Raw genomic sequence first — 13,949 nt, forward strand, 5'->3', positions numbered from 1 at the left:
GTTCTGATTTAAGATATTTCACGAGTTTTGTCAAGATTTTATTAAACCTGGACAATTTATTTTCTTAAAACGCATGTGTGGTAATTTAAGTTTTTCTTTAATAATAAACAATTATTTTACTACCATTTAGGTACCTGTAATAATATCGTATCACACTAATACTGATCAATAAAAACTACGAATAAACTATTAATAAATTGCATTGAAAGATTATTTCAAATATTTAGAATAGGTAGATACACAAAATAAAATGCTTTATTTGCTAAAAAATATAATTTAATTGTATTTTACTTTGAGCAATAATAAAATGCTCTTGTACCAGTTGCATCATATAATAGGACATAGGTATATAGTTTAGAAATACCTTGTAATATAATAGTAATAATATAAATTATTCAGATTTAGATTTAGCGCTTCTAAAATAACTTGAAAAGTAATTAAAAATAGATTTAAACATTTGTTGGGTAACAAAAATCACAACAACAATAAAAACTAATATAAATGCTATAAGATCCAAGAGATAGTATTGATACCACGATAGGTTAAGAGCGTAAGATTTCAAATGAGGAGCTCCTTTATGACGTAGGATATACTCCGTCCAGTACACAACTAAATTTGTCGGTGACATAGGCCGATCCTTAAATATTTTCGATGCACTTTTAGCATTTGCCATGTACCTGGAAAAGTACACAGTAAAATGTTTTTATTAATTCAAAATCTTAAATATTTACAAACAAGATGTCTTTACTTTTCATTGTTGAGTAATTCTAAAATATTTTTTAAGAGCGCATCCTTTGTTACAGACAAAATATCCATAGAAATAGCCATTTCTGCATTGACTAAATTGTCGATATTTCTTAACTGATCAGCAAATAAAGGAAATCCAAGAATAGGGACACCGCCATCAATAGCTTCGTATAATCCAGAGATACCTCCGTGGCTGATGAAGAGTTTCACTTTCGGGTGCACTACAGTCAATAAGGGTTAAGCCTTAAGTGTTACAATACGATTTATATCCCGGCAATGTTAATTAAGAAAATATTACAAAGAATTTCACGTTGAGGTAGCCACTTTTTAGTCATTACATTATTTGGCATTGATTCTATTTCATCTTCGTATTTCAATAACACTCTTTGAGGGATTTGTGCAAGGGATTCAATAAATGCCTTTTTTATGTGTTCTGGTAATGATGCCATTTTAACAGTTGAACCAAAAGTGAAATAAACTACACCATTAGGTGACTGTTCAATAAATTCTAGTATATCCTGTTAACAGATTTATTTGTATAAAAACAGATGGATTTGTATGATATTATTAAACCTATATAATGCCAATAAGTACAAAAAAAAAAAAAAATATAATAATTTTAAATGGACTTTTATTAGGTAATTCTCAAATAATATTTTTATAAGCCTAAAGATTTATATTACTAATTCTTCTTTAATTATTCAATAAATAAATTATATTATTTGTTTATTAAATTTAAAAATTTGTTTTATATAATATGTATATATTCTATTGTTTAAATATCAGGTGTTTCAATTAACTAATTTTATTTGATCAATATTTGTGATGTTTTATAAAAATTTCCAACAGATCAATATTTTTATAAATATTTTTCTGGTGTAATGTAGACTGGTGTGACTTACTTATTTTTTTATGCTAGTAATAACTCATAAGTATGCTGATTATTATTACTTTTCTTTATTCATTGAACTAAAAATATTTTAGATCTTCTTATCGATATTAATTTAATATTTTTGATTAATTTTCAAATTTTGTAAGAATGAGGTAAATGTGTATTTAAATTAATCTAGGAAAAATATATTTTTTATTTTCTTTTTTTTTGGAATTAGGATAAATTTTAATTACATACTTCACCAAACATCATCAGCAGGTTATACAAATTATAGCCCTTACCTTTGGTAACTTCTTGGGCGTTTTTAAATGTATTCCACCAATTTCAATGACGTTTGATGGGATTGGACTTGCCGGTTCGATTGTGAAATGTCTGTTTACAAATATTAAAGATGGCGGGATTGGTGCATGCAAATCGTACTCTTGCGGTTCGGTGAACTTCAATAATAGTTCATTAAATTTGTTTACGACTGTGCAGTAAATTAAAAGAGCACTGTTGATTGCTTTCTGGGAAAATGTTTTTGGAAGGCCAAAATTTGCTATATTAACGGAAACTACAGCGGGATTGGACATGTGTCCCGTGAATTTATATTCCATTATATTCATGGTTGGTATTGGCATGACGTATATGAGTGGTAAATTCAACTTAACGGCAAGGTACGACACGCACTCTGAGAATAATGGTTCAATTAGGACTATGTCGAAGTCAGAACGCGTATTAGTCAATATTTCTTTCATTTTACTATTTTCATAAACTACATTGCACATTGTTCTACTCATCGCTGATACTTCATTAATAACTTTAATCGGATTTCCGTATTTATTCAACACTTCTTTTAGTTGTTCGTCTAGTAGTGTTTTAGATTCCTTAAAAGTGTTCACTTCTGTATAGTTTTCATGATTACCTTCGGAAAATGGTGTGAATACGGTGATATTGTGTCCATTGTCCACCAACACCTGAAGAATTGAGTTCATAAAGTTCCAGTGACTTCTTCCTCCAACCGTCTCCACGGCTAATATTCTCGCGCCGTCAGCGGGCGTAAGTATCCACGAACCAGCAGACGTGTAAATTAATATTAAAAATAAAGGTAAGTGTAATTTATATGATTTTAAAGCCATCATTTAAAGTTTGAATAACGTTTGTTATACGCGTTTGAACTTGAATTGTTATACTGAACAGTATTTCAATTTCGTTGGTTTTTTTATGTTAGTAGTGTGGCATAACCATTTTTAATCTTATTATACCTATGTTAAACGTTAGACATTAAGTTTGAAGTAGGACAGGTGTGTTCGCTGCAGTGTTTACACACATACTATTGTACGTAACTATGATTGGCATGATAGGAGCGACAGAGTGGGCTAGCAGAATAAAGCAAAGCAACAGCGTCATCGCGCAAGGTCATTTGTACAAATCTTTCCATTCTAATTATAATTGAAGATTTTAAAACCAGTATTTTAGTGATAAATACTCTATAGTCTATACAGGATGTCTCTAAATCTTTTTATTTTTCAGTTGTTTTATCTACTTTTATTAGTAATTGAATTTTTTTTTTTAATAATTACCTACTGTTTTATCATTTAAATTAGTTGCTGACTTATCTTATTTTGAAAAACTAGTGATGACTGTTAATTATGTTGATGATTTATGTAAACATTTAAAAGTTAAATTCTAAGTAAGTCCTTTAAGTATTGTTGTTTTTGTTAATGTAATTTTTTTAATAGGCCATTATTATTGTTCATTGTTTCTAAATAGTTTCTAATTAATAACTTTTATGTTATAATTAGTTATTTTAGAATATGATTTGAATGATGGATGTGTTGGTTTTGGTTTTAAAATGGTTTTTTGAAGACATGTTTAATAGGGAAATACTTATAGTAAAAAAATAAAAATGCCCTATTTTTTTAAAATAATTTAGAAAAACTTAAAAAAAAAAAAAAAAAATACCGAAAAATATAGGTACTTATTTCAAATAAGATATAATAACTTGGTAAAAAAATTTTTTAAACATTTGATTTTTTAATTTTTAATTTGATTGCACTACGATATTATGATTATTGTTTTTAGTTGTCTTAGATTATTTATAATAATGATTTTTATTATTATAACTTTGGTACTTATCTAACATTAATCTTTTTTCTTATTTGTTTATTTTAATTTGGCTTTGATTTTAATAAATTTGGTTCTCTATTACTCTTAAAATATTTATTAAATTTAAGTTAAAATATTTAATTTTATAATTTATCTAGTTATGAAGAATAAACTAAGTTTATATATATATATATGTTACGGTAAATGATGTTATATCAGAAATTAACGTTATTCGCCGGTTATTAACGTTATTTACCTACGAATGTGGGAATTATCGTTATTTTCTAGTGAATAACGTTAATAGCCGTATGATTTGGGAAATTTTGATCTGATTATAAAATAAAAGAGGTTATTGCGGAAGATTTAAAAAAATAACCAAAGAACCAATCATCAAAGAAGACAAAATCGGAAATTAAATCATAGAAATCGCAGAAAAAAATTCGGAACTTGGTACTTAAATATTTTTTAATTATTTAACGATAAATTTCCGAATTTTAAATATAACAAAAATAAAACTAAAATATAAATATTTGAAAATTATTTTAAATATTTTTTTGATGATTGTCAAGAAAATATTTGTATTGCATGTAAAAATTCAAAAAAAAATTTAGAAAAACAAGGAGAGGAAATGATGAAATTTTCTAAAGAAAAGTTTCCTCAGCTTGAAATAGGCTTAACTGTATGTGTATTTATACCAAACGTTAATAGAGCTCTTGGTTCTATGCAAAATATACTATTAGTTGTCACTCAAGTTGAACATGATTTATACAAACTCTGTAAGTTAATTCTTAATGAAAAAATATACTATTAAAATTAAAATTTGTTTTATTATTTTATAAATACGGAATATAGTTTTCTTAAATATTATTTCACATGCCAAAAATAGCTGTTTGCAAATAAAATCTATTAGACATGGACAATGTGATAAAATTAGCAGATGGTAGACAGTTGACACTGAGGGAAGTAGCTAGTAATAATTCGGTTGCGAGCCCTCGAAGGTACAGCGTTGTCATTGCAAGACTAGTTGTAATAATAATAAGCATTGTGCTTACCTTGGGGCTGAAAAATTATGTTATATTAAATGTCATGGGAGTAAAACTTGTAAAAATAAATAAAAAATAATAATGCATTTATTCTATTTTTAAAAATATCTGGGTACTTACATAATTTTTCAAATTGTAGTATTTGAGATTCATGCGCTTATCTGATTTATAACATCAATTACCTGTGTATTTGGTCATTAACGTGATTATCCAGTTTATAACGATAATTACCTGTATATTTGGTAAATAACGTTAATAACCGGTGAATAACGTTAATTTCCACTTAACATCATTTACCGTAACATATATATAAAAAAAAAAATGAACTTGAACAAATTACATCATCGATGGTGATTATAATTATTTTAATAGTTTTATTAAACTTATATTAAATTATAATTTAATTATTTTAGAAATTACAATATTACTTAAGATACTTGAACAACAATAACGAGTAGGTGTTGATTAATTTTTCGCAATATTAGTGTAGTATAATACAATTAAATAAAAGTTCAAGTATTTATTAGTTAATAGATTATTGTAGTATTATATGAATAAATTTTATAGAAATATAGTAGGTTATTTTAAGGCTGTAATAAAGAAAAAGTATAAATATAATAGTATGTATAAAAACTGATTTTATTTTATTGTTTTTATAATAATTAAACATATATATTTACGATATTTTTTAAAATTTTGAAAGCAAATAATAGTAATACTATAATAGCAATATTATAGTAGTTATAAATGATATAAAAGCAATTAGATTCGAGAAATAAATTGATACAAAGATTGATAACCAAATGAGTAGAATATTTTTTTAAATTTGGTGTTTATTTGTTAAGGATAAGGATAACCTATTTAGTTTAGTGAATAATACGATTTCAATAAAGACTTCGGTCGATGTTTTAATACTCTTACAGTGGTTTTTCAAATTATTCGTTTAATTTGAAATTTTATAGGTAGACAATTAAATTTGTATTACACAATCGTTATTTTATATTCAAAAATAATTTCCTTTTTACTGTGGAAAAATTCTTTAGTTGTATTTAAAATGACAATAGAAACAGTTGGAGTTGGTTTTTAATTCAAAGTGTATTGTTTTTTAGGTGTTTTAGGAAAATGTATCAAAATACATAATTTGTTTTCTATAACAACAAGTAGTAGATACTAGGTTAGATATGCGATTCTTATCCATTTTTAATGCAATTTTTATTATTTTCAGGTCATTTTATTTATTTGTAATGCATAATATTTTATTGTACAAAATTTTATTGTGAATTAAAAAATCAAAAATATTTTAACCAAAAAAAATTGTTTTAATAATATTTGTTTAAATAATTTTTTGATAATTCAAATCTGTATTAAATGTTAATCGTTCTATGTATAAATGCAATAACGTCTTATTCATATCCATTTACATTATTGGATGTTCAATTTTCAGTATACTGTTTATTTATTGTGAGTACTTACGTTTAGTATTTTATTTTAGTATTATTTATAGTCTAGTAAAGATGAAAATTCTGAAAGTTAAACGGTAATTTTCCCATCACTTGTGATGTTGTGTGCCTATAAAAAAATATTGGTCATTTTTTAGAGTATTATAGTGTTGAAAATGCACATTTAATTATTTATTGAAACATTTTTTAATAGCTTTTACGGTATTTAAATCTGGACTTAACGTATAGCCAATCCAAAATATTAAACTAATTTATTGATATTTTTTGTTTTATTTGCAAATAAAGAAATGTCAAGAATTGAAAAACCGACGTTTACAGCTCATTTAACCCAAATATTCCTCTATAACTGATAAATAGTATTATTTTTGAGTGCATTGTAAATATAGTTAATTTTTAATATTATCGAATTAGTTTGTATACGTTTTTAATCGATATCGATACGTTACACAGTAAGCAATATCATCTTGAAAAAATGATAATATTATAAAATATACCTAATATATAATATTATCATGTTTTATTATTAAATTGTAAAAATTAAATTTTTTTTTGATAAAACTAACTGGTTCAAGATTTTTGTAATTTATATTCATATGTTTTTTACGTCGAGGTAAATATTCTTTTAGAGATAATAAATATTATGTGCATTTGAATAAATTACTTGAAACTAATTTGAACTTGAATAAAAAATAGTAAAATATAATAATTTTAAACTTTAAAACATATAATATTAGAGAAAACGATAAATTTGACTTTAATAATTTATCTAATGGATTTAAAAAACCATCATGACGTAATAAAGGGTGTAAAACTTTTGGTTTATTAGCCATTAATAGATATTTATATTGTGTACTCGTATTAGCTCTTTAGATTATATAACTCTGAAACTGTCATTGGCAAGACGTAATGCAGTATAATTACTCCAATATGTTTTAGTAATTTAGTGTAAGTGTTTGCAAATGATAATCCCGCCTAGCTTTAAAAAAAAAAAAATTATGTGTGTCACAACGGCGTAACATATAGGCAATATAGGTGTATTTCTGTGTTAAAGAACAAAACATTATGTTTAAAAGTATCTTACATAGAATTTTTGTAAATATTATTATTATATTTTTGTTTTAAAAGAGTATTAATGTTATTGTTTCATACTGTTTAGAGTTTTGAAAAAAAAAATTATTATAACACTTAAGTCATAAATTATAATCTATTGTCACAAATCATAAATGTTCAACATAAAAGTCAAATGCTGAAGTATTTAATGTAATAATTTATGATTTATTTTACACCAACAGTTTTATAAAAATAACTATATAAGTATCAGATTTAACCTCTCATCATTGATTATAACTAAAGCAAGGACTTTCATGCACTAAAAAATCATCAAATATGCATTTAAAAATATGCACTTGTACATCAAAAAAATTAATACACTAAAATTTATAGCTCTAAAAATTATAATCTTCCTTTAAATATTTAATTTTGATAATTTTATATTATCTCTCTTTATAAGTTTTAACTGAATTTGATATAACTTTATTGTAATCTAATTTACAACTATGATAAAATGAGTCACTTTCATCTTAATGAGAATATAGAAACAGTTTAATATAATAATTTGTGTCCTTAATTATGAAAAATATTCACTGAAAAACATAATTTTCGAAAAACCTTCAAAATATGCACTACAAACTAAAAAAATGCTCTTATAATTAAAAAATATGTCCTTTAAACCCAAAAATGTCAAAATATGCATTAAAATTTTTTAGATTTTGGTCACAAACGTTGTGAAATGTATTAATTGTATTCTTGAAATTGTATTCTTACTCTACATATGAAAAAATCAACTAGAAAAATATGTGAATGTATGAGAGTCCTTGCTCTAATTATAACCAATGCTATCATATAATATTTTTTATTAGATATTTTCGGTGTGTACTTACATATTGATGCATTTTAAATTTGTATTAATAATTTTTGGTAACGTTCTTACAATTATATTTTTATCAAAATGTTGTCTCACTCAAATATACGTTTCAGCTTGGGTGTTTCTGACGCGATCTCTCTTAGCTTCTAAGGTCAACACAAATGTAATTCAAGAAATCTTCATCAATTATGGAGGTGATATAGCGGATTGTTTCACGTAAATGCCGGTTTTCTCAACGTTAGCAAGTGTAGCTGGATTTTATATTCGATCGAAAGGATCCCATCGAAAACCGATCCAAAGTCAGAAGTGATCGAAACAATACCAAATCAACGTTCTTTTACACAAACAAGTGCTGTCCATACAATTTAATATTGTTAAATATATAATACATGATATAAATATTCTATGCTGATAAAATATTTTAATACAACAGCTTTTCACTTCAAATTAATCAAAATTTTTACACTGATTGTTAAAATTTTAGATTTATAGAGAGTTGATGTGAATGTACCTATAAGATTTATAATGATCTAATATGTTGTGTTTTTTGTGTGCTTGACATCACTTTTAAATTTTAAGAGCAGAAGACAGTTTCATTTTCAGTTTTCTGAGTAGTTTTGGGTAGTGAATTGAATTTAGTTGGAATTTTAGCATAAATTTTACATTATTTATCAAAATAATTGAGAAAAAAAAATGTGGAAAAACTAGATTATGTACGTAAAATTTCTTTACAATGAATTAATTTTATTTCGAAATATTGACTAAAGGAACTTGAAATTTGATATTATCATGCAAGTTATTAATTTCTATACGTAATGAAATTTTAAATTTTAAATTAATTTAAACTAATATTATAAGCTATTATTTATGGAAAAAGTTATATAAATAAATATATTATAAAATATCTTGAGAAATAAAATTTCACTTCATTACTACTTTGATTTGTTTTGGTATGTAATGATTTGTTGTTAAATTACAATTTAACACATCTATAATTATAGTTATTACTGAATGAAAGTATGTACACTTTTCAAAATCTAGGTATTAGACAGTAGAGCATATTCCTCTATTTATTTTTTTTATTGATTTTCAATAACTTATCATATGTGTAGTTTTGAATTATTGTGAAAAAAATTATGAAAATATATTATCGTATTATATATAAAGTGTTGAATCTTTTTCATTTATTAATACAAATAGTATAAATAATTTTTTTTTATATTCACTACAATAAAATTTTATACATAAACTATGAGTTACTGTTTTATAACTGCAAAGACTTTTATCACTTATTTTCCTAGCGGTATGTAATAATGAAATACAATTTTGTATTTTGTTGATTGATTACAATATTCAAAAAACAATTTTTTTTGGAGGAACTCACGCTATAAAAACCAATTACAAGCTTGACAGAAATTCTGAGAATATTAGGATCTACTAGTGGTGGAAAATGGTACATTTTTAGGGATAAACCTAACGATTTTGTTAACACCATTAATTTCGGTAAGTTAACATAATATAGATATTAAACATTGATAAAATATGTTCTTTTTTTATCATAACCAAATTGAACAATTGCGACTTTCATCTAGTGATAAACAGTAATTATTTAACATTTTAGATTTTGAGTAGTACCACAACGATGTGCAGTATATATTTTTTTTTAGTCTAAACATATTTTTTATAGTAGAATAATAATTTTTAAAATTGAAAATCTTTTATGATAACAAAATGAATCTAGTTTGTAATTTAGAGAATCAAAAGCAAATATTTTCTATACCTTTTTTCTTTATATATTTGTAGATATTTGAATTTTTTGACTTTTTTTATATTTGCAATGATAAATTTTAGTTTTTAAGTTAATAAAATCTTGAAAATGTAGTTTAAGATTTCTTATAAGTTATTAACGGAAACAAAAATCTCAAAAATTAATATTTATTGTTTCTACTTAAAATTTTAATGAAGTACTCTTAAAAAAACAGTTTAAATAATTACTATTTGTAGGGATTAGAAGCTTTTTGCTTAGATGTTTGTTATTATTTTCTCTATACGATAATATTTTAAAATATTTCGATTAATTTAAAGTTATTTATAAATAGTTATACGGAATATCGTTAATGATTTACGACTTGTGAATTAATGATAGCTAGGTATTCTATAATTTATAACTTTATAAGTATATAAAATACTATTATTTATTTATTTAGATAAACGCCTGGTGGCTTAAGTACAGATTTATACATAATTGACAGAATGTCTATAACAAATGATTTAAACTTGTAGTACAATCGTATAGTTATGATTCATATAAACAACGTTAAATATACAATGGAATATCATTATTATTTTTTGGACAGAAATTAGTGATTTAAATAATGACGTTTATAATATAATCGATTTATTTTTGACTTTTAATTAGTTCAACCTATATATATATATATATATATTGTATTAATAATAGAAACCGTTTGTATTTTTATGTTATACATTTTGGAATTATGTGAAAAGTTTAGTTAAGTTATAATGTGTAAGTGGCTCAAGAGGAATAGCTAATAATAAATTTCTAGTTCAACGAATATTCTGTTTTATAGATTCTCATTACTACACATACATTTACCACGGCGTTTTAGGTAGGCAATTTATAATAATACCAATAATCACATCGGTCATTAATGAGTTTCTATTAAAGCTCACGATATTGACCGAGTATTAACCAACACGTGTACATATATCTTAAACGTATTAATACCCGTGTAATGATTTGTAATGACACGTGTTATTAAAATATAGGTGCATGTGTAAATCCGTATATGTATTTAAATTTTGTTTTAAATAATTGATTTATTTAAAACTTGTTGGCTACAAGTATAAAATCTATAGTAAGTTGTTCTACCCATATATTAACCGTAATATATAGTTAAACGGTAAACCTCAAAACCCAATGTCAGTTATGACCTTTCAAGTGTTATGCGTTAAATTATATGATAACATTAAATACGTTTAAAGTTTAATCGTGATTTTTTTATTGTGCCTTAGTGTTTGTTTCGTTCAATTTCGTTATCACGACTACTGTGAAATGTAAACTTAGATAAAGTTTTAATTGTCATTTATAAAAATAATAGTTTTGCATTTTCATCCGACGTGACGCTATGATTGTCTTAACAACCGTGTATTTTTTTTTATTTTGTATAATATTTAAGATACGATAATTGAAATGAATAATATCCGCAAAAGTTGGGCATAGCAGTATGCTAATCGAGTAGGAAATAAAGCATATTGCAGTTTGTGTTCTGATGGTGAAAATAATGAATTCAGTTGTAACGGTGGATCCACAGGATCTTTAGGAAGACATTTAGCAATAATTCATAATATACAGCCAATATCCAATCATTCTAAATTAAAAAAGTATGTACATACTTGTTTTTAAATCACTCTCAACCAATGTCATAAACATTTGAGCTTAAAACAATCATATAATTTTTAAGTTATTTTCCGATTATTTTTTTTTCATGATAAAAATACTTGACTTGTTTTATAAATATTGATGAAATTTTTTTAATTTTTGTTGAATCAAAATACTTAAAAATTTAATACGAAATTCTTCATAAGTTTGTCTTAAAGTAATCAAAAATTATCAAAATATGTGGATACATTTTTTATTAGCATTGAGTTAAAATATAAACAAAATCATGAATATTCAAAAAATTATTTTTCAGTTAAAAATGTAGAAACCTTTTTATATTCATAGTGTAATACAAGGTTGTTAATAAGTCGTGGTTGCAATAATTGAAAAAAAGTTGAGCGTAATTTCATTTAAACATTTTTATGAGTGTCTAAAGTTTTAATTTTCACGAAATTAAAAAAAAATTCACTGCTTTTTTTTATTAACTATAGAGATGCTAGTTGTCACGAAATTGATAATCCAGATATTTTCATTGCTTCCACATCTATCTCGACTCAAAGCACTTCTGAGTCACAAATTACTTATAAAAATCATTGTCAACCTAGAAAACGTCGTTGAACTTGTTGATAGAGTAAACAATGACATTTATTATTTTGAAGAAACGGAACGTATACATCAGGCACTAGCTAAAATGATTTCCATGAATCAAATGCCTATATCATTTTGTTCAAGTGCTGGATTTGAACAATTTATGAACATAGTGAAACCTAATTATAAAATATATAAAGAAGAAGAAATTAAAAAAAAATTAAAATCATTTAAATTATCAATTCAAAATATTATACAAAGAGACTTAAGAAGTGCTAACAATATAGCTTGCACGTTTGAGTGTTGGTCATCATTATCACAGGATAGTTATATTACGGTTACTGCACATATTATTTATGATGAATGGTGTACAAAGTCATATATGCTTACAACAAATCAAATGGACGGCTTCAAATCTTGCACATCAATTGGAAAATACTTTCAAAAAATGGGAGATTGACCAAAAAGTTATAAAAGTAGTTAATAATAATACAAAAAGTATATTAAACGCTGTACAGTTACTGTTAAATGTCACAGAAATTAATGGCTTGACGTGTGCAGCTTATACCGTACAACTTGCGTTGAAACACGAGTTACAGAAAGAGAATATTAATTTATTAATAACACAATGTAGTAAGATAGTAAGCCATTTCAAAAATTCAAACTTAGCTAAACATGCATTAAAAAATAAACAAAACCAACTTGGACTAATCGAACATACTTTAGTACAAAGTAGCACAACTAGATGGAATTCTATATATTTGATGTTGGATCGTCTTTACACAAATAGGTGTGCAGTATCAAATGTTTTAGCTGACCGTACAATAATAAAGTCAGCCATGGAAAAAAAATTGGAAATAGTCGAAGGTGATTGGATGAATATAGAAACGTTGGTTACTTTACTGAAACAATTATAGATTATTACGAATGTTCTTTCGAGTGAAAAATATTCATCAGTATCGATGGTTAGACCACTTATGTTTATACTAATTGAAAAACATTTAAAAATAAAAGAAAATAATAGTGAGATTAGCTTATATTTAAAAAAAACTGTAATCGAACAACTTACTGAACGTTTTAAATTAAAATTGATACCATCAGGTATCATATCTGCAAGACAAATTGCCCCATTTTTTGATCCTAGGTACAAACATTTGGAATACGAGACAGCTGAAGTTAGAAAAAATATTCAAGAAAATTTCAAAATACTATTATTTGATGATATTAATTATAAATTTTATGATAACAGTACACCAACGTTACAAACTGATCCATCTGCAAACAAAAAGATTATTGGTGGACTCGAATTTTTATATGGCTACGAAAAAAATAATATATATAATGCATCGGCGCAGTATCAAAATTATTTAAGAGAGCCATAGCTCCGTTATGATTTATGCCCACTTGAATGGTGGAAATCTCATGAAAAGAAATATCCATTATTTGCTCAAATAGCAAAAAAATATTTATGTATACCAGCAACGTCGGTTAGTTCAAAACGTTGTTTTTCTACTGTTGGAAATGTCGTCACACCTATAAGAAGTTGCTTATCAACAGAAAATGTTAACTTATTAGTATCTTTATACCAAAACCGTCAACCGTTGTAAATCTAAAGGTATATTTAGTTAATTTTTATACTCGCAAGTATTAAGTTATTTCTTAATTTTTTGTTTTAAAAAATCGTTGAACATATTAATATTTTTTTTTTTTGAAATTTGCATAGTTATTTATTTATATTATACAATAATTAAATTATAAAAAAGTGTGGCTAATAAATTGTTAATATAAGAACAATAAATATTTA

General features: G+C 24.8%; 1 protein-coding gene and 1 pseudogene across 1 annotated transcript; one reads left to right on the top strand and one right to left on the bottom strand.

Moving 5' to 3' along the window:
* Window positions 1–373: 373 nt before the first annotated feature.
* On the bottom strand, window positions 374–2,938 carry LOC112604160 (UDP-glucuronosyltransferase 2B33-like). The gene is made up of 4 exons (XM_025353061.1): window positions 1,921–2,938; window positions 1,046–1,265; window positions 749–968; window positions 374–677 (listed from the first exon to the last, which is right to left on the bottom strand). Exons 1-4 carry the CDS (start codon window positions 2,758–2,760, stop codon window positions 392–394), a joined length of 1,566 nt encoding a protein of 521 aa, XP_025208846.1. The 5' UTR covers window positions 2,761–2,938; the 3' UTR covers window positions 374–391.
* A 3,214-nt stretch (window positions 2,939–6,152) lies between these two features.
* LOC112604308 lies at window positions 6,153–8,579 on the top strand (annotated as a pseudogene).
* Window positions 8,580–13,949: the final 5,370 nt, after the last annotated feature.

This window comes from Melanaphis sacchari, unplaced genomic scaffold (assembly GCF_002803265.2).
Source record: "Melanaphis sacchari strain LSU unplaced genomic scaffold, SCAv2.0 Contig11_pilon_pilon, whole genome shotgun sequence".
In the NCBI taxonomy this organism is placed as follows: Eukaryota; Metazoa; Arthropoda; class Insecta; order Hemiptera; family Aphididae; genus Melanaphis; species Melanaphis sacchari.

Bases quoted from the DNA above. Each gene is read 5' to 3' on its own strand.
- LOC112604160 (XM_025353061.1), bottom strand. From the start codon at position 2,760: ATGATGGCTTTAAAATCATATAAATTACACTTACCTTTATTTTTAATA. The intron at 969-1,045 runs GTAATATTTTCT...TATTGACTGTAG, and splicing joins ACCTCAACGTGAAATTCTTT to TGCACCCGAAAGTGAAACTC. The intron at 678-748 runs GTAAAGACATCT...GTACTTTTCCAG, and splicing joins GAATTACTCAACAATGAAAA to GTACATGGCAAATGCTAAAA.